This window comes from Bacillus rossius, chromosome 6, assembly GCF_032445375.1.
Source record: "Bacillus rossius redtenbacheri isolate Brsri chromosome 6, Brsri_v3, whole genome shotgun sequence".
In the NCBI taxonomy this organism is placed as follows: Eukaryota; Metazoa; Arthropoda; class Insecta; order Phasmatodea; family Bacillidae; genus Bacillus; species Bacillus rossius.
Genome location: NC_086334.1, coordinates 26,567,725 through 26,587,899, shown reverse-complemented (window position 1 = coordinate 26,587,899; position 20,175 = coordinate 26,567,725). Strand labels below are relative to the sequence as shown.

Here is a 20,175-nt window from a genome sequence, read left to right as displayed (position 1 = left end):
GCACGATGCAAACGACAGTGTTGAACGTGTCACTCTTTCAGTCTCTCCTGTTGCCTGCCACTTGTCACCATCTTCCCGCCCTGGTTGGGAAGTAGGCGATGTGGAGGCAACATGGAGCAGTTCAAGGGAAAAAGACTGGCTTTATCTATGCACTCTCTGTTTTTCCCTTTTTACTTAACAGCAGCAGCATTCAAAAACAAAAATGCAGCAGCTGTTATAGTTTCTTCCATTTTGATGAATGACAGCATGCATTTGTAGAAAGCAGTGTACACAGGTAAGAAACATGTCACCTGCCATTAGCGACAACAGTGAAAACGATTCTCGTAGAAACAATTGGAAAAATGTTGCCTTTTCAACATGCAACATGGCCACAAAATGTTGCCTAAGTGTAAATGCACCTGTAGAGTGACACTTGTGATGCTGAAGACAACCTAAACATTCAATGGTGATAGATTTGATGTAACCTGGATCTTGTGGGAATTTAAAAAGGAATAAAAAAATCTGTATTCAAATTAATATATATTTTTTGCATACTATACAGCCATCACATTTTAACGAAATTCACCATTTTATAAATGTAAAATATAGCAAAATACACATTGACAAGCACCTTATAGCACCGAATTCCACATACATATTCAAAATGACTAGGTTATTTGGCAAACACATATTTCACAATAGGTGATATAAACACACAAGAACCCTCACAATTAAAAACATTTTTTGTTATTTATTTATATAAACACTACACCAGATCAACATTTCTGCACAATGCTTTAAAGCATCTTGAGATGTGTGCAGGTATTTTGGATTTTGTCAGAATATTGACTACAAGCAAAATTGATGGAAAAAGATTTTTACATGGCAAACAACTTTCAGTATGAAGTAGAACTTCAAGTGACCATTACAATTATATTAGTAAGCTTTCACAAAAAATATCCTTATATTTGTTGTTATGCATTTCCGAAAATTTTAGGTGTTTATGTTCGACCCCTGTTAGTGGGGGAAGCCTACAACTCTCGTAGTTTCGGTTCCCTGCAAGAATTTCCGAAGATTTCAGAAGTTTTGTGTTTTGGTATTAACGCCACTACAGCCGCTAAATCAGAAGTTTCCAATGAAAACAAGTATGTTGTGACTGACCTGACCTGACCCGACCCGACCCGACCCGACCCGACCCGGCCCGGCCCGGCCCGGCCCGACCCGACCCGACCCGACCCGACCCGACCCTTCGATTTTTTTAATTTCAATTTTTGAGAGAAATCCGAAATTGCACGAACGTGGTAGGGAACCGAAACTGCGTGAGTTGTAGGCTTCCCCTGTTAGTGGTTTCAACATTTCCCCACCACGTTTATTTCCGTATTCCTGAAATTCAACTTCCTGATAAGCTTTTCAATTAAACCTATAAAAAGAGCAATTAAAATGCTCAGTTTGAAAATTTTAGATTGTTAGCAGTAGGATCATTGTAAATGAACAGCTTAGTGGACATAGCGCTTCGGGTCTTCTTCCAAGTGAATTTAATGTTCTGACACCTGCAATTGACAAGTCACCGCTTCTACTTCTTGCCACTGGGTGAAAGGACAATTGTGAGTGTAATAGTCACAATTCTCTCCCATACCTTTAACTTTCCGCCGAGGTCCCTTGCCCCTCTCACTTAAGCCCATTCCATTCAGGAATTATAAACATATTAATTTTACAACAAACACTTAGCAATTTGTGCACATAAAGTACATGGATGAATTTTTATCAGGCAACCTACAAGGAATAATGTGACATTGAGTTCATTTTGTTCATACAAGAGAGAGTGGCTTGCCAAACCACAACACTTTACCAAAAATATCAAATATTCTCAAATAGTTCTGTTTAGTTTGATAAAGTGCATGGAAATGTTTCAGTCCTAATTACACTATTGGAATCATTAATCACTTGAAGTTTTCTTAGTGTATTATAGATAGGTTCGAATCTTATTTCCACCATGATAATTCTTTGATTTCACTAAATGGAAAATTCTTAATTTCTGTCTGCACGTATATGTCAACATTTCGAGAGTGAAGTTGGTTAATTAAATAACACTTTAAATACTGTGAAATGCTAAATGTTGGTTGTTAGGTCAGCATATTTCATAATTTATTGGGAATTAAAAAATGCTGTTTTGGACAATAAAATAGTAGGTTAAAAACCACCATTTCCAGAGATACCTTATTTTTCAGGTATATGCGTTGATAATGTACGATATTACTCTTAGTGTGTCATTACCAAATACATTTATAGTGCCAATTGAATTCATTCCTTTATTATAAGTGGTTTATAGTCAGACTTCACTGCATTTGTCAACAACTCGGCATACAAATCTAAACGCTGTGTCATTCGGAAGCCCCAATAATCTTTGACTTGCCTACACAGATTCAAGTCAAGTTCAGCAACGAGTAGGCCATCCTTGACACGAGACAGGCCAGGCGTGCGACTCCCATCTGGTGCAGCAACATAGCTTGAACCATAAAAATGACCAAAGTCCTTATGTTCTGGTTTACCATCTCCTGATGTGAAACCATTTGGATATACTTCTGTGCCAACACGATTTATGGCACAAGTGAAGTAGCTATTGGCAATTGCAGCATTTCGAGCTTCAACGTACCACAGTGGTTCACTAAGTTCACCTACAGTTGCACATGGATTGAACACTATCTCTGCACCATTGATCCCAAACATCAGCCAATTCTGCGGGTGATGACGGCCGTAGCAAATATTAACTGCAATTCTGCCAAACTGCGTTTCAAATACTGGGTGTCCTGTATTGCCTTCCAAGTAGTATGTAGACTCATTGAAGTCGCCTACTCGTGGTATATGATTTTTTCTATGCTTTCCAAGGACTTTGCCAGAATTAGATATGACAACTGCAGTATTCCATAAAACTTCACCATGATCTTCATCACGTTCAAGAATAGGAGATATTATTACCATATTGTAACAAGCAGCAATTTTCTGTAAAAATGATACTGAAGGACCAACTTCTGCTGATTCAGCAAACTCACACCATGGGAATTTTTCTCGTGTACAAAATACAAATGGCATTGGCCACGACTCCTGCAAGCATAAAATATTAACATCTAAGCTTGCAGCAGACTCGATTATTTTGCTTATACGAGCGTGCAAAGCATTCATTTGGTCTTGAACTGGTGCTGAGGTGGGCAAAACTATGCTATTTTGAATAAGTCCAACTCTGACTATTCTTGGTTTTCGCAGCTGTTCTATTTGGGCGTTAAATTTATAACCTTGCAAATCAAAATTATTAATGCATGCGGTATTACGTGCTTCCGAGGATATTTCCAGTTCCTGCAAATTCTTTCCATAAAGAATTCTCTTAATTTCTTTACATTCCAGTGTGTCCGAAGGAATAAATTTTTCCAGGCAGGATTCTAAGCTTTCTATAGAACATTTTTCAGCCATTCTCACATGTACTAATTTAAAACTCACAATGCAAAAACTTTTATATCTAGCTTTTAATTTAGCCACTAGTATAATTCATAGATTAATATAAGTTAAAAAAAATATATATATATATATACACACGCCCATATCATAGGGTACAGACACATCAAAGACTATAAGACACATAGAGCAACGATGGCAGTTACTAGGTTTGTTTGACTCGAGGTCTCTTTTTGACCTGTCAACTCTCGGGGCGCCCTTTTCCGGAAGCAGTTTGGCGGATGGTCGTTTTACTCGCGGGGGCAAGTTGCTCTCAGGTCACTCAGGTCATGCTCTCGATGCTCCTCCTCTCGAGGAAGAGTTGCGAGGGCAAGTCGTCTGCTGGATGTTTTGGCGCGACTTTGACGATGGAGTCAATATGTTATCAAGCTACATTTGGTGATGACGGTAATATTTTAATAGATGACGACATTGAAGCGGAAAAACATTACAATATAACTTATTCGGCGTCCTTTATTTAACAATCAAAAGATTTGCAATAGTTTCCTAGTAAAGGTTAGCTTATGCATACCACAGGCGGTTTAAAGTCAAAAAGCAATAATTATATATATTTTTTTTAAACTTTATCAAGCTCTCTCATAATTTGTAGTCCAATATATGGTAAATCAATAGCTACTTCATCTTCAGATGAATCTTCATTCCAAACAATTTTCTCACGATGTCTGCTATATTTTCCGCCATCATTGTTTTACAACAAATCGCGTTTTCTTCGTGTATTAAAAGTTACCGACTCTTTTCGCCCTCAGGTCAACTTGCTCCCAACTCTTTCAACTCCCGAGGAGCACGAGAGACCTCGAGTCAAACAAACCTACGGTTATTTCTGCTACAGATTGGACATTATAAATCTATTATATATTATATCTATATATATTAAAACTAGTTATTGCAATAGATAAAGTTATAGGTAAACTCTAGTAGGTAAATTCTACCTATTCCGATCACAGTATTAAACATTAAACTTTAAATCGCTCTTATAAATGAATTCATACATAGTAGATATATTTTTTATAAATAAAAAAAACTACATCTCTCGTATCTCGAAAACCCCTCTAACGATTTGAATGAACGTTTTGCTCTTCAAGTTTACCTAAATAGGTGTCTTCCCTGAGAAAACCACGATTTTACAAATAAATAAATAAATAAGAGACTGGGCGAAGTGCCCAGGTATTTTTCACTTAAACATGTTCATTTGAAGTAGTTTGGTGTTTCGTATAAACGTGCCCTTTCTCCTACCACATGCCATACACAGAGAGATAAGATGTATATACGTAAAAAAATATTAATAAAAAATAATAACTTCGCAGGGCATAATCTTAGCGGTAGAAATATTTCTAAATTATTTACCGGCCATGTTTTATTAAAATCTTTATGCTAATACTCTATTTTATTATTCTCACTACGTGTTCTTTGTAATATTTACTGTCGTTATCTATGTTGTAATGGGACCGTCCTTTGACGTTAATTTTATGTATCATATTTCACAATGGTGTTTTTAAATGTTTTGATGCGTTTAGTGAGGTACTTAGATTAAATTAAACAATGCATCTTATCTGTCGTGATTGCGTACTAAGGTGAGGTTTTTTAAAAATAAATATTGATTTTCAGGTGTACCGAAATAATGAATATCGAAGTAAATTAATAAGAACAACTAATTATAATGTGTGTACGTTGTTTTACCATATTAGTTTACAAATGAAGCATATTATTTCATTTCTTATAATTGTTTCTCAAAATTGATTCATATGTTAAATATTGTTTACCAGTCGGTACGTGTCAGTTTATTTACGCAATGTCTATACTGAGTATATACGAATAATTAATGAGGTGAGAATAATCTCGTATGATGATTGTCTTCTGGAAAACAAGGCTAATAATAACTAGATTGAAAGTTTTATTAGGTTAGGTTAGCAACATTTATTTTTATTTTAAACATGTTATTAATACGTCATTTATGTTGTATGCGCTCCTAGAGTAGGGGCGCATCCGAAACATAAAATGTTAAAATCTGATAATCATGTTTTTGATTAATATCGCATAGTAATTGTTTTATAGCACATATCTATGTTTTTCACTTGATCCTAATGAGATGATCTTGTTCATATTGATCTTGTACATGATGGTTGTAGTTTTAATTTAGTGTGTTGAAAGATTTGGTAAAATTCTTGTGTCATGTCTTTTCCTAAAATAAAATAATAAAATTCAGGAAATAATTTTTTTAACACCAAGAAATTCCTCTATTTCCTCTAACAGTTTTTTTTTAAAAATACTGACAGGTTTTTGAGAAATCACCGTTTATAGATTACATTACAATACCTGTGCATTTACTTAGCCTTCGCCATTTTTTCGCTTTCCCGTGTGGGTACATGTATGTATGTTTTGGAAAAATATTGAGAATCGACGATTAGGTTAGGTAAGCTACATTATATAATTCTTTAAAACATTGTGTATGGTTTAAGTTAGTATAGATATCTACATTTAAAATATTGTAAAATATTTGAATGGTAGCTTAGGAATTACTAATTTAAGATGTAGCTATCCTGACCTAACAAACTATTCACACAATTTTGCAGTTTTTTTATGTAGCAATACTAACATAATCACACTATTTTCAAGTATTTTTAATGTGGGTCGACGATTCTCTAATTTCTCTTGTACGTAAGTCAATTAAATCACAACATGGACATCTTTTATGCACAATTTTATCAAAAACATTTTTTTTGAATCCTAACCTTTTTTTATCTTATTTTCCCTTAAACTTGGCTTCTTTTAAGCGTAGCATATAACTTTATGTCTGAAGTTAAATTTTGACTGAGTCTAACAATTTTCAGTACTAAACAATAAAATTTGTTATGCAAGAAAAAAAACTATTAAAACAAACATTGTGTCTTTCAGTTCTTATTACATTAATAATTCTCCCTTTATCATTACAATCAATAAATTATTATATTCTCTCACAGTTGGCACAATTGTTTACCCGATTGATAATGATTACATATTTGTATTAAACATGGTGCAAATGAGACTAGATGAAACACGCAAATCTTTCCCGGGTAAGAAAATACCTACTTAGAATTTTGCAAGGATGCTTTTACAGTATCATCACTTATTTATAAAATATTAAATCAAATTCAAGGTAAATATTTACTTGGGCGGTATTTCCGAAAAAAAATGTTAAAAATCCGAAAATACCTTTATTTTATGCTCTTCAACTTCCTCTTTTCATTAAAAGTGGCGGAGGTAATAAATTCCAAATACTTTAGGAGATATCGAATTTTTAAATTTCATCATATGTAGTTGAGCGGTATTTGCGAAAATATATGTTAAAAATCCGAAAATACCTTTATCATATGCTCTTCAACTTCCTTTTTCATTAAAAGCGGCGGAGATAAGAAATTCCAAATACTTTAGGAGATATCGAATTTTTTAATTTTGCAATACAAGACCTGTGGAACCATTCGAGCGGCACCATTTTTGTTATTTTGCCGTGTGTTCGTGAATACGTGAATCGTGAATGCGTAATTAATAAAATGGTTGATTAGGTCAGGTCAGTTACATTATTAATACTTTCAAACTAAGCCGACATTAAAAATAATTTTGTGAATTAATTTTAATGGCTGTTTAGTTTTAAAATATTTATAATGTAACTGACCTGACCAAACAAACCCGGACAAACGGTGAACAGTAAACTAAAATGGTCAATTAGGTCAGGTCAGTTACATTATAAATACTTTCAAACTAAGGTGATATTAAAAATAATGTGAATTAATTTTAATTATTCTTTAGTTTTAAATTATTTATAATGTAACTGACCTTACCTAACAAACCCGTAACAAAGGATGTACAGTAACAACTCACGTAAATTTTTTTGTTACTTATTACTTGCGCAACAATATTAAAATAACAAATAAGACTTTAAAATTAGAAACGTTAAAAACTCACCTAAGTTGGAGGCGGTAATTAAACACCGTTTTAAACAATAATTGAACTAAATAATCACGTATTAGTTCATTTGAATTCTGGCCTATCACGAACAATCACGTGACATCATTATCCAATAAAAAAAATAGATACTCGTACGTAAACAAGAAACAATGGTGCACGCACGCCACAGGAATGCGCTGGTTTTGTGCTGAAATTTAAAAATTCGATATCTCCTAAAGTATTTGGAATTTCTAATCTCCGCCGCTTTTAATGAAAAGAGGAATTTGAAGAGCATATAATAAAGGTATTTTTGGATTTTTAACATTTTTTTTTGCAAATACCGCTCAACTACATATGAAGAAATTTAAAAATTCTATATCTCCTAAAGTATTTGGAATTTCTAATCTCCGCCGATTTTAATGAAAAGAGGAAGTTGAAGAGCATAAAATAAAGGTATTTTCGAATTTTTAACATTTTTTTTCGGAAATACCGCCCAAGTAAATATTTACCAAATTCAAAAACATTTTTATACAATACTAGCTTCGGTCAGTGATACATAGGTAATTTTTCATGTCATGCATGCACCGCAGTTGTTATGGTTTGATATCTTGTGTTGAAAACATAAAGAAAGGGATAGGATCACAAATGTAATTCGTAAATTTTATAACATCACTTGATAAAAAACTAGACTACTGGCAATACTGAATCCACATGATGGCTATGAATATTTACAGCATTGCAGTTCCAGGTAGGACAAACCCCTGACGTCCAGAAGACAACAACAATGTCGAAGCGGCCAGCAGACAACGATGCTGGCACGAGCGGTCAGCCGCCCATCAAGAAAGTTCAGTTTGAGCCAGTTAGGATAGGTCCCATCTCAACCTTGGAAGAAATGGACATGAAAGTTCTGCAGTTTCAGAACAAGAAGCTTGCACAGGTATTTATCTTAAATACTTACAGTTCACTACTTGTGCTAATAGTGAAGGTCTTTAATTTTGATCATTGGGGACAGGGGCGTAGCCAGGAGGGGGGGGGGTTAGGGGTTCTAACCCCCCCCCATCCCTTAGCCACAATTATTTTTCTTATCTGAAAGCAGGTTAGCTAAAAGCCTGGGTGTCTTACTGCTATCACCGGCTACTGCACTGGAGGGGAAGAGTAAGCGAGCCCTACAGATTCTCCTGCCCTTCCCCAACCCCTGTCACGAGCAGAAGCTATAAGGTTGTGACGCCGTGACGGGTCCCAAGCTTTCAAATATCTTACACCTACTGTATTTAACCTGCTCGGTACAGTAGAACCCTGTTATAATGTTTTTCAAGGGAGCACAAGAAAAAAACATTATAAGCAGGAAATCTCAATTTAGCACTTAACAATGTTCGAGCTTTGTACCAATGGACTCACCAAGCTATGTAAACAACTTTAATGTTAAAACCAAAATTAGTATACTTGATACATGAATTTTCTGAAACAAGCCAACAATTTTTCAACTTCGTCTTGTTCCCTGGTTAAATTTTGTTTGTCTTTAAAGATACACTGCCACATTTTTTTGTAAAATTGTCTCACGATTCATGACGACAACATTAAGAGTGAGAACGTCTACTCCTGTTTAATTTTGGGGAAAAAAAATTATTTGTAAGCAATAGAAAACACTTTTAGTTATGCCCTCGCTCAATGGTTGGCAACTTAAATATTGTAGGACTATGTATAATAGGGCCGCGACGTCTTGGCGGGTCGACTCCCTAGAGCTCAGCGACCTTGTAATCGACACGTCCCTCCTTGTCTGCTCCGCAGATAACAACGGCCTGGAAGTCTCCATGCCGTTCCGAAAACATTGGTCGAGAACAATCTCACGTACGGTGCAACACAGCGCAGATCTTAATGATACAAAGATGCGATAATGCTTTACGGTAATTTATTATTTAAAGGTAGTGCACCATTTGCTCGACTGGGCAGCTTAGTTAAACATAGTTAAACATAGCTATACAATTCTTTAAAGTTAAGAACTAAATTTGTAATTGTGGGTTGCTGTAGGAAACACAATTAATTAAGACTTGCATGTAACTCCCTCGCTGATGCTTACTTTTCCATTTGGTTTGGCTGAAATGTGAAGACGATCGACATGACACTTTCACGCACTTCAAGAACCTTACCACTTTTATGCACACGGGTTGGTATTTTTTCCATAACAGCACTCTGAAAGAACCATTTTAGTAATTTCGAGGGGTCTGAAAACCATATTTATAACAAACCATCCTCGCGTATTTTATAGTCTCATGTTGTTGTGCTTGCTTTATAAACAAGAGAGGCTCCAGGAAGGAAGCCCTGCCTAGAACCAACGCTTAAAACTATCAGTCTGTGCGCTGCATTTCCTGTTGCCATTACCTACACCTTCAACGTCACCTTTCTTTTACCAACATTTCTGAAAGGTTAAATTAGTGTCAACCCAGGATTCATCCATGTCAAATATATTCTTCCCAGCCTCCCTGCACTGTTTCATCTGAGTCAGCTACTGTTATCGCCAAGCAACAACGTCAGATCTTTCGAGAAGAAGCATTCGCTTATTTCGGCTTCTTCTCCATACAAAACCCATTTCTTTGAGTATTTTACGCAGCGATGTCTTTCCCTAACTCCATCCGATTTTTTCTTTCAAAACTGGCAGTAGTTTCCTTGTCGTTTTTTTACTGCATAAAATTCGTGGCTAGTGTCTCTGATCACTCTTCTATCAAAGTCATCAACTGACAACAAACGTTTCCCAGTTTTTTTTTTTGGCTTGAAATGAATAATTAAACATGAGAGGCTGTTTAACGGTCAAATAAAGGAGTGATATATATATGTAAATATAAACATATAAATTGTAAATAAATAATATATTAATATAATATACATTAATATATATCATAAAATATATAATGCAATATATAATGTATATAATGTAATATAATATCATGTAATATAATGCAATATAATGTGTAGCAATATCGGCTACACTTGTAGATAAAAAATATTCTAACAAGCGGTGCAGAAAGTTTGGAAAATTGCCAAATGCAAAACAAACAAACCGCGGGTGAAATTACGGGGAATGCGTTGAAAAACTTATAATGTTGTTGTTTGTTTTTTATTTGGCGTCTCTCTGTTGTGTTTTCGGATGCGTGAATCTGATCTTTGGCTTATACCTGTGTATCGCGCAGCTCTTTCGATTGCATTTGTTAGAGGTACTAGCAGACATTTGTTGGCAGCTTCTTCATCACAACACTGGATTACACTACTTATAATTTCCCTCTCCCCACTATGTATTACTTTATTGTATCTTGAACGTCCTTCGTCGGGCTCCATTGATCACTTCAGACTGAGAGCGTGGCGCCTGATGTTTTTGCTATGAACCGCATAGCGGCTGATGTGCGCGCGCAGCTGCTTCCCCTCTCATTTACTCTTCCCCGCTTCCCCGCAAAACGACACGCCAAGACGTCGCGGCCCTACAGTACGTGCATCTGAATACCCACTGGAATGGCAAGGAAGAGAAGAGTTGACCAACTGACACGTAACTATGAACATTGTGTACCTTCAGTATGTTGCATAAAATTGTATTTTAACAAACTTCATGTATTGTATGGCAGTGATTGTAAACATACATAAAGGAAACTTTTTATCTAAGTGTTGGAATAATTTGGTTTTAAAACATTTTTTCCCCATTTATTGAATGTTAGAAAGCAAACATTATAAGCAGGAAATTACACTATTTATGAACGTTATATACAGGAAATAAATACATTGTCCTTATGGGGGAAATATTGGGACTTTAAAAATGTGATATTATAAGCAGTAAAACATTATATGCAGGAACATTATAACAGGGTTCTACTATAATTATAAGCAGGTGTTGACTGGGCTTCCAAAAGTGTAATGATCGCTGTGTATGTATAGAATTGAGACAACGACATGGTGTCATGTAACTCTTCAAGCTAAAGCTAATTGTTTCCAGGAATAGATCAGTTCTGCCAAAACCCAACCCTTTTTATTCCTTTTTTTTTTGTATTGTCGAGCTTCGAGCATGATTTATGATTTTGAGTGGACGTGGACAAGGCAATTAGATCATAGCATGTTATGCGGTATCAGAAGTAAAATTTAAAAATGAATCGGGGCCCATCTTCCTACCCAAGGGCGATTTGCCTTTGTGTTTATCGGACAATCTGTTTCTTGGCACACTATTTTTTTCTGCTGCTCTTTTTATACTCATACCATTCGCTACATCTTTAAGAGCAGTTTCCATGGCTGACTCTTCATACAACAGTATTTTCCGTTTTGGCATTTTGCCCTGTAATTAAAGAATGAGACACATTATAATGTTTAATTTACTTATTAATGTCAAAATATATATCGAATGACCCCTAAATTAATGTAAACAACAATGCCTACACAATTTCTGCAATCAATAAAGTAAAGTAATTTCTGACCCAGAAGTCATCATACACATGCATCGGAAGTCGTCATAGGTGACGACTACTGGATCTGATCATAATAATGTAATTTGCCTATCAACAACAAAGAACCAATATTATTTAAGAACTCTAGGGTGTAACTTAGCACAACTTTAAATAAAATATTAAATGTACCAGTGCTCGTCAGGTATGACGAACACTAGCAATACAAGGTTTTTATTGATCCAGTTTTCGTCACCCTAACTAAATAGTACAAAGAAAACAAATTTTTTTAAATAAACACTTTCACCTCTTCAAGAACATTTAACCAACACATTCAGCACAAAACATCACGAATAAACATGAAATTACAGGATTAGAAGTAAAAATGTGCACTTACCTCAGTGTTTTAGTATAGGAATTCCCTTATTTATCTTCACTGCTCTACAAACTTTTGATGCACAGACTTTTTTTGATTGAAAATAGGGTTTGTTCCGAAAACTATTGTGGTAATTTCAGCTAGAAAGTCGACCAAATTTTTGTTAATATTTAAATTGGCGATATATTGAGCTACTTCTCTATTATTTACATTTGAAGTTGCTAGTGACAACCATTGGAGCAGTGACGAGTACCGGTGCACTTACCTTAATCCAAATTTTTTCCGGACCCCCCCCCCCCCCCCCCCCCCCCCCCCCCCGCTTTAATAGGGAAGGGGGGGGGGGCATGCTTCTTAACCCCTTCCCCCCCATACTAAATCCTAGCTATGCTACTGATTGGGGACCATTTCCAGCATTATTGATTTTGTTGGATTAGCGAGATGCATTAGTAAATTTTTATCTGGAATACCAGAGAAAAAACGATACCAATTGAAATAAGTTGTACCTAATAAGCTGCTCTGTAGGAAAAAATATGTAGATGAGCATTGGTCTTATTTAAAAAAAAGTCGTGGAAATACTATAAAACCTTTTTTATCTACTGACAAACATCACAGCGTACTTGGAGCGTCAGCCTGACACTGCTCCAGCTGAAATATTAATGATAAAGCATTTACATCACAGTGCTTCATTCAAACGCTATACATATTTGAAACAGAAGAAAGTGGACAAATTTTTTGATAACAATTGATGTGAAGAGTTATTTTTATATTTTTTAATGTTTTCCAAACAGTATAGCACATGTAGGCATATACTATGTATTTTTTCTACAAAGCTTAGTTTTTTTATCTTAACAAGTGGTATCCAAGTCTCCTTATTTAAGGATTTTGTTTTGCTTATTACCTAGATTATATGAATTTTTTATTGTCCAGATTGTGTTTGGTCTTAGTCGGAATAGACAAGGTTTAACTGTATACCCGTGAAATGTGACCTGCTATAAAACAGGAAACACTGTAGTGAAATGAAAACGGGCTGTAACAATAAACTCTGAGCGAACTAAAAAAAACCTGCAGTGCAGTAATGCGGCCAAGGGCAACAGCCAGAATCCATCTTGAAAAAAATTTGAACTTGAGCAGCTCAATTGATGCAGAATGTGCTGAACTCTAAAATGCTTGATTAAAGACCTTTCGCTGTTCGACTTGTTCATAGTTAGGTTTTACAAATATATATATTTTTTTCATTTCAAATAATGGGTATTTACTCAGTAAAATGTATTCAACCAAATATTGATCTTAAAGTACGTGAGACTGCAACTGTTGACATTTTTACTTTGGGGAAAGAAAGAAAGAAAAGAAAAATGTGCGTCCAAAATAATTATAACTTAAATTAAATGTTAACTGTTTAGCAAGGTTTTAGGCTGAATTAATTAAATTTGTAACACAAAACTTAAATTATTAATTGAATTGTGCAGAGCAGGTTTGAGAAAATGTATCACTTATGACCTCTTTCATGTAAAATTCCAATAAATGTGGCTTAAGTATTTCTAAATTATTCAATTAAAGCTGTTATTAAATATTATTTAAAACTTATGTTATCTGTTTTTAATTGTCTTATTCCAACATTAAAATACAGGGTGTGACAAATTTCTTAAGAAATCATTTATTGAACATATTCGTACAATTATTCAAAACTCTTCAATATAACACCCTCCTGCCTCGATACAGTTCTGGAGTGGTGTTTCCAGGCCTGGAAGATCTCTCCGGAATGTCCTTTAGAGCTGATGTAACATGAGCCTGGATGTCTTCAATTGTGTCCCATTGTTTCCTTATCAGGATTCCTTTTAAGTGAGGAAACAAAAAAAAAGGCTGGGGGAGACAAGTCAGGTCTGTAGAGAGACTGGGGCACCAATTGGATGTGGGGTCCTGACGAAGAAATTGTCGCCAATGAAGGTGTTTTGGCTTGACGCGTTGTCATGATGAAGTTTCCATGCATTCTTGATGTTGCTTTGGCAGTGCGCAACCCTCATTTTCAGTCTTTTTAGCATTTCCAAGTAGAGAAAACTAAATTCACAGTGGTCCGTGTAGGTAAGAATATGTGGTGGACAATGCCTCTTTATGTCAAAGAAGACAATGAGCATCGTTTTGATCCTGGACTTGTTCATGCATAACTTCTTTGGACGGGGCAACACTGGGGTGCCAGTCTGAACTCCAGTTCAACTCAGGATCACTTCCACACATTTCCAAGAGTCCTTGGCACTGGAGCACTCACATATCCTTTTGTTCATCTGTGACTTTTGGGACCAGTTTGGTGCACACCTTTTTCATGTTAAAATTTTTGGTTACAATGTGATAAATGATTGTTTTCGTCATGGTTAGAATTTGTGCTATCAGTTGAAGGCTCAACCGTCGGTCTGAATTCAAACAATCATGCAATCGCATTACGTTTTCGTCAATTAGGGAGGTTGATGGTCAGGGTTTGTCGGCGATCTCCTCTCTGCTCTCCTTGAATGACTTTTGTCATCGGAAAACTTGTGATTTGGACAAGCAATCACTCCCAAAGGCCTGCTGAATTAATGGAAACATTTAGGTGGCGGACTTCTTAAGTCAACACAAAATTATATAGTGTAATTTTGCTCCAAAAAAGATCCATCGCGTTGTCTCACATTAAATCAAAGCGGGGTTCACTGGGCCGCACGTCCGGACTCCGGCAGCTTGGAGGTGACAGACTGAATGTGTTTTGAATCTTAACATTTCCCCTCCCCCCTTCTCTCTGTATCAGCATGTTTTGAAGCTAACACTTCCCTCAGCAGGTTAGAATATGTTGTACTGTATCGTTGTGTTAGGAAAAATTGGTTGCATTATTTATTGAACTCACCTTGCATGGTTATAAAATAAATATTTAGTGTGTTTTTTTTTTTTTTACTCTGAAAACGTTCTCAAAAGTAATAGACACTTAATATATTTTTTTAAGGAACAATGTTATAAGTTTGTTAGCAGAAGTCACAGTGGCCAGAGAATGACTTCGTAGTTGTTTTATCACACAAGCAGTGATACCTTACCTCACCTTCACTGGCCTGCCTGTTCTTGGCTGGCTAGCATGTAAGGAACTTGTGGGTTGTCAACCTTAGTTTGCAGTGTGCATTTTAATGGATATTTACCCTCTCTTTCCAATGTAAAATATCATATATTAATGCTGTCCTTGTTTTGGTGTGCTCGTTGCCAGATATATGCCATAGAGTATAACAGTTTTAGACTCAACTTTATGATAAATTCTTTTAAAAATGTATCTGTAACATTGTGCTTTGGAAAGGGAAATTTTGAGATATATTTTATGTTTCTCATTAAGAGCATCATCTATTAATATTCAATTTTTACTTTAAAGAAGATATAACTGAAATTCACTATCTTGGTTTCAATGTTCTTGCCAACAGAGTTTTTTTGTACAATTTAATATTACAACTTTGGATCTGTATGAGCATAGCACATAATTTAATGTAATGTCTTGTTATTAATAGTAACTTGACATATATAGATAGTTTCTTCTGTGAAATAATAATTGGTGTTTATCATTGAATTTTTTTTTTCATAATTACAACTGCAATAATACTCTCAATAGAATTTAATATTCCCTTGTAATTCAGGACCTCGCTACCCCCTTCCGCTCTTAGTTTCTCTATAGCTTACATACACACATATGCCTAATGTTGTATTTAAGTGGAGTTTTTTTTCCTACTCAACTCAGCGTTTAGAACAACGGCAGCGTATTGAAGCGGAACTGCGGACAAGAATAGAGCAACTGGAGAAGCGACAGACGCAGGACGATGCTGTGCTCAATGTTGTCAATCGCTACTGGAACCAGCTCAATGAGGATATAAGAGTGTTGTTGCAGCGGTTTGATGCAGAGACGGCTGACGAATCGGAAAATAGAAGTACGTACATTACCAAAATTGTAATAATTTTTTTTTATCTTATTCTAAAATGCGGTTCATAGACTTAATTTTTCTATAATGTTGCAGATTGTTTTAACAGATGTTCAAATGATCAGTTTCTTTTTTGATGCAACATGAGATGCTATGATAGAGTGACCGATTGCAAGGGGTTTTACTAATGGGAGTACTAAAAGAAAATTCCCTGGCAGCTCACTGCTGCATCAGCCGTGTTTCCCACTTGCGAAAAATCGGGATTTGACTTTGATTGTATTAGAACCTGGCTCACCTTGGGAGAGGTGAAAATTCCTTGGCTCTGTTACTTTGTCTTAAACACTGTCTGTAATATAATCATGCAGAATCATGTGTAGTTGAAAACCCATCAGTTTCATAAGAAAAAATCAAATCATCTGTGACACACAGTTTACACAACAGTTAACTTATAATGCTGATAGTACTGTTACCGGCAGATGTTTGTGCATGCCTGAACGGGGGAAACCCGAGGGGGGAAGAGATGCTCACGCAGGTAAGGCTATGCTATCAGCTGTTATAAAAATATCCGCTACAAATTCAGTTGTGTAGAAGGCTATTGAGGGTAAAGCATGATCACAGTGGTACGGGAAAGTTATCCATTGGAGTGAACATGTGTATTAAATGTAAATATTCTGTGTGTTTGTTAAATATTGTGAAGTGATGCTTACTGTTATTATATATATGTGCATACACTTAACGAAATTAATCTAACTGATTTGATACAAAACAAGAACACACACTTATATGTTGTAGCTAATAAATGCTTCCGTGTCCCATATTGTTCTCTAATGTTTGCTGTTGTTGCTCAAGAACAAAAACCAAATGTTTTTAGGACCACTAGTATGCCACCGGGCTGTACTGTTGTCGCCCGGCCACAAACTAGTCCGTGATAAACTTAAGTCAAGCAGGTAGGAGGGGACTCGCATGGACAGATGTCTTCCAGTAGCTGTATACTTTTTTTCAAAATATTCTTCAGGCGGGCCGTACAAAATGTCACAGGCTGCCAGTTCGCCATCACTGGTCTAGAGTCATAATGTGGGGACCGAGTGGCTGGGAACGAGCTCACGTGTGCTGTGTGCACCAGCAACTCTGCGTTTGTTCGCCCGCAGATGAAAACGAGGCGACAACATCGTTCCTCATGCAGCTGTCGACCTGGGACAAGGAGGAGCTGGACGAGAAGTTGGCCAACCGTGTACAAGTGTCCAAGCGAGCTGTGGCCAAAGTGATTCAAGCGTTCGACAGGCTCATGCAGAGGAACGAGAAGATCACCCTGGCCTTGAAAGGGGAACTAGATGGAGGTTATTGGAATCTTCTCCCGTCTTGTGATCAGTGTATGCTTGCTTTTTTTTTTTGTTTTTCATTTTAGTTTTAAGTTTCTTTTTTTGTAATGTTGTAGCATGTTGGGTATTACTTTTATTGTTTTATTTTGTTGCATAGTTATGGTTTGGTTCAGTTTTGTTCCATTCTTATTAGAATTGGTTGCAGAAAGCATATTTCACAATAAGTCTTTATATCTATACACACACACGTTTTGATATTTTGGAATGATTTTTTTTTATTGCATATTTTGAATAAGCATTGTGACACAAATAATTAAAAATAAAAATTTTAATCTATGTTACAACTTATCATCCTTTTGATGAAAATTTTTTACTGTAATGTAATGTAATGAATGAAATTGCATTGTGTTGAAGCATGTATTTAATTTTGTAGTAACATCTTCCACTGAATTCATTTATCAAGGGGAATGAAGTACATAATACCTGACCCTCATCTAAAATAATCAGCAGTCAAATAAAAAAAATGAAAAGTATAGTAATGTGTAAAGATTAAAATAAAAAATTCTGATATTTTCATGGTTTTTTTAAAAACTTTTTTTAAGTTTTAGGCTCTCAGTAAAGAAGGTTTTAAAACAGCTTGTTGATAGATTTCAATTTTTACGGTCCATTTCTCACTACAGAACCCTATTACTGTGCAAATTGTGTGCATCTAATTGTTAAGATGTTACAGGCTTATTATACCTGTGTAAACAGGAAGTTAGAAAGAAGTATTTTCCAAGGATTGTAAATGGCTTTATATAAATGTGGCATAATTTTTACATAAATATGTAGGGTATCATTAAGAGTTTGTTAATTATTTATTGTTTAAGTAGGTAATTTTGTAAAGAATTTTGCAATGACTCCACTGAAGATTGGTGGTGATTAAGAATTTAAAATTCATGTTCATTAAAGTGCGTAACCGGCTCAAAACAGGAGGAGGGGAAATTTTCTGCCGGATTAAAGGTTTCATTGTAATTAGAGATGGCCTCGACTTCCCATCAGCTGTTTTTAATTGAGTTCAAACTGTAAAATGGAAATAATTCACATCAGCAGTTATCAAAATAAACTTCAAATTGAGTAATGCCTTCTGTTGATTTTTCGTACTTCATTAAAAAAAATTACTTTTACTATATAAATATAAAATTACAACCCATAGCTGGAAGACTAGTATAGGTACATATTTAGTCTTTTTTTGTTGTTGTTGTCTAATCTGAAATAATTTTTGTGTTAAATGTGTTCAACTATTAATTTTTCAGATGAAGCACCAAATCTTGATGAAACAGTCAGGCAAACAAATATTGAAGTCCAGGCTGAAAATAGAAATCTTCAAGCTCTTAATACATCGCTGCATGAGAAATACCACACAATTTCATTAAAGGTAAATAAAATGAGAACATAGTGTATTATGAGTGTTTTTGGTAAGTGTGTTGCAGTTAAAGATAAATTTTAAACATTGAATTGTTGCTCAAAGATTGCTCCTTTCTATGTAATTTATTTTTTATTTCTAGTGTGACATCTATTTTCATCTTTTTAAAAAAAGTGTGTAACATTTTAACGTATTGTAGTAGCTGATACCATTTTTCCAGTTTTTCTTTGGTATTTAGAATATAAATATTTATTTATTTTTGTATAGTTTTGAAGAGGACAAGTTTTGTTTGTATTTTAATAGTTTTCACTCCATTTAACTAATTTAATGTTGAAGTGGGTGATACTTATTTTATGACAAATCTAAAGAAGACAGAATAAATCCATAATGGCTGGTGCTATTACAGTAGAACCCTGTAATAATGTTCCTGTTTATTACAATTTTTTGTATGTCCTGACATTTTCCCCATTTTTCTGAGTATAACATTTCACAAATGGTACATTTCCTGCTTATAACATTTTCTTTCTAAAATTAAATTATTGCAAAAAAAATGTTTTGAATCACAATTATTCAAACACTGTTACCATCTGTGAAGTTTAACATGTTAAAAGGTGTACTTTACACACTACATACTTTTTTTTACAATCACTGTTATACATATTACCATAGATTTGGTTGTACAAAGAGGATGTATAGGCCAGTAGCGTTAAACATCCAATTCGGAAATAATTCCTACAAAAGGTTTTTTTGTTTCAATGGCTTCATTTGTGACCCAATATGACTCTCCTAAGTTTTCCCCCTCGGGGGAGTTGTGGAAAAGTGGTGGGGGGTGAAAATGTACCCCCAAAAGGGGTGTTTTTACGGTTTTTTGCTTTTATCTCCCACACTAAACAAAATATTTGAAAAGTACATTTCATAAGAGTTATAGAGCATTAATTTCTGCGTTGAATGGTACCAAGAACAACTTTTTTGGAAAATTCGTTACCAAACTACAGCAGCTGAAACTTTGACCAATTTTCAAGATCAGTGTAAATGGTTGGTTTTAACTACAGGTTATAGACGATGTCTTATTAAAAAAGAAAAATTAGCCAATTTGCCCAACTGTCAACATTAATTACAATGGTTGTTTTAACTTCAGGTACAGAATTTGGTCACAAACAGGATAACAGTAATATACTATACAAAATTAGTTTATTTATATTAACATGAAAATATGTCACTAAATTAAAACATATATACATAATGGGTGAATATAAGATTTAAATAATAGACGTGCTGAAATTAAATTAAAGTCTTCGACGTTTCTCTGCCGTTGGACTACTGGGCTCAACATTTTGGT

At 35.1% G+C, this 20,175-nt stretch overlaps 2 protein-coding genes across 5 annotated transcripts in view; one reads left to right on the top strand and one right to left on the bottom strand.

Moving 5' to 3' along the window:
- Window positions 1–1,684: 1,684 nt before the first annotated feature.
- Window positions 1,685–3,579, bottom strand: LOC134532902 (beta-ureidopropionase). The gene has a single exon (XM_063369949.1). It carries the CDS (start codon window positions 3,442–3,444, stop codon window positions 2,281–2,283), a length of 1,164 nt encoding a protein of 387 aa, XP_063226019.1. The 5' UTR covers window positions 3,445–3,579; the 3' UTR covers window positions 1,685–2,280.
- Window positions 3,580–4,881: 1,302 nt separating this feature from the next.
- LOC134532891 (E3 ubiquitin-protein ligase Bre1) overlaps window positions 4,882–20,175 on the top strand; it is a 59,079-nt gene continuing 43,785 nt past the window's right edge. Inside the window, exons 1-5 of one of the 4 annotated variants that reach the window (XM_063369904.1) lie at window positions 4,882–5,057; window positions 8,156–8,344; window positions 15,935–16,121; window positions 17,261–17,482; window positions 18,727–18,848. In XM_063369904.1, the coding sequence (XP_063225974.1) occupies window positions 8,192–8,344; window positions 15,935–16,121; window positions 17,261–17,482; window positions 18,727–18,848 (684 nt within the window). In that variant the 5' untranslated portion in view covers window positions 4,882–5,057; window positions 8,156–8,191. Of the gene's footprint in view, window positions 5,058–8,141; window positions 8,345–15,934; window positions 16,122–17,260; window positions 17,483–18,726; window positions 18,849–20,175 lie in introns of all 4 variants that reach the window. The other 3 variants (XM_063369905.1, XM_063369906.1, XM_063369902.1) reach the window with 3 other exon arrangements.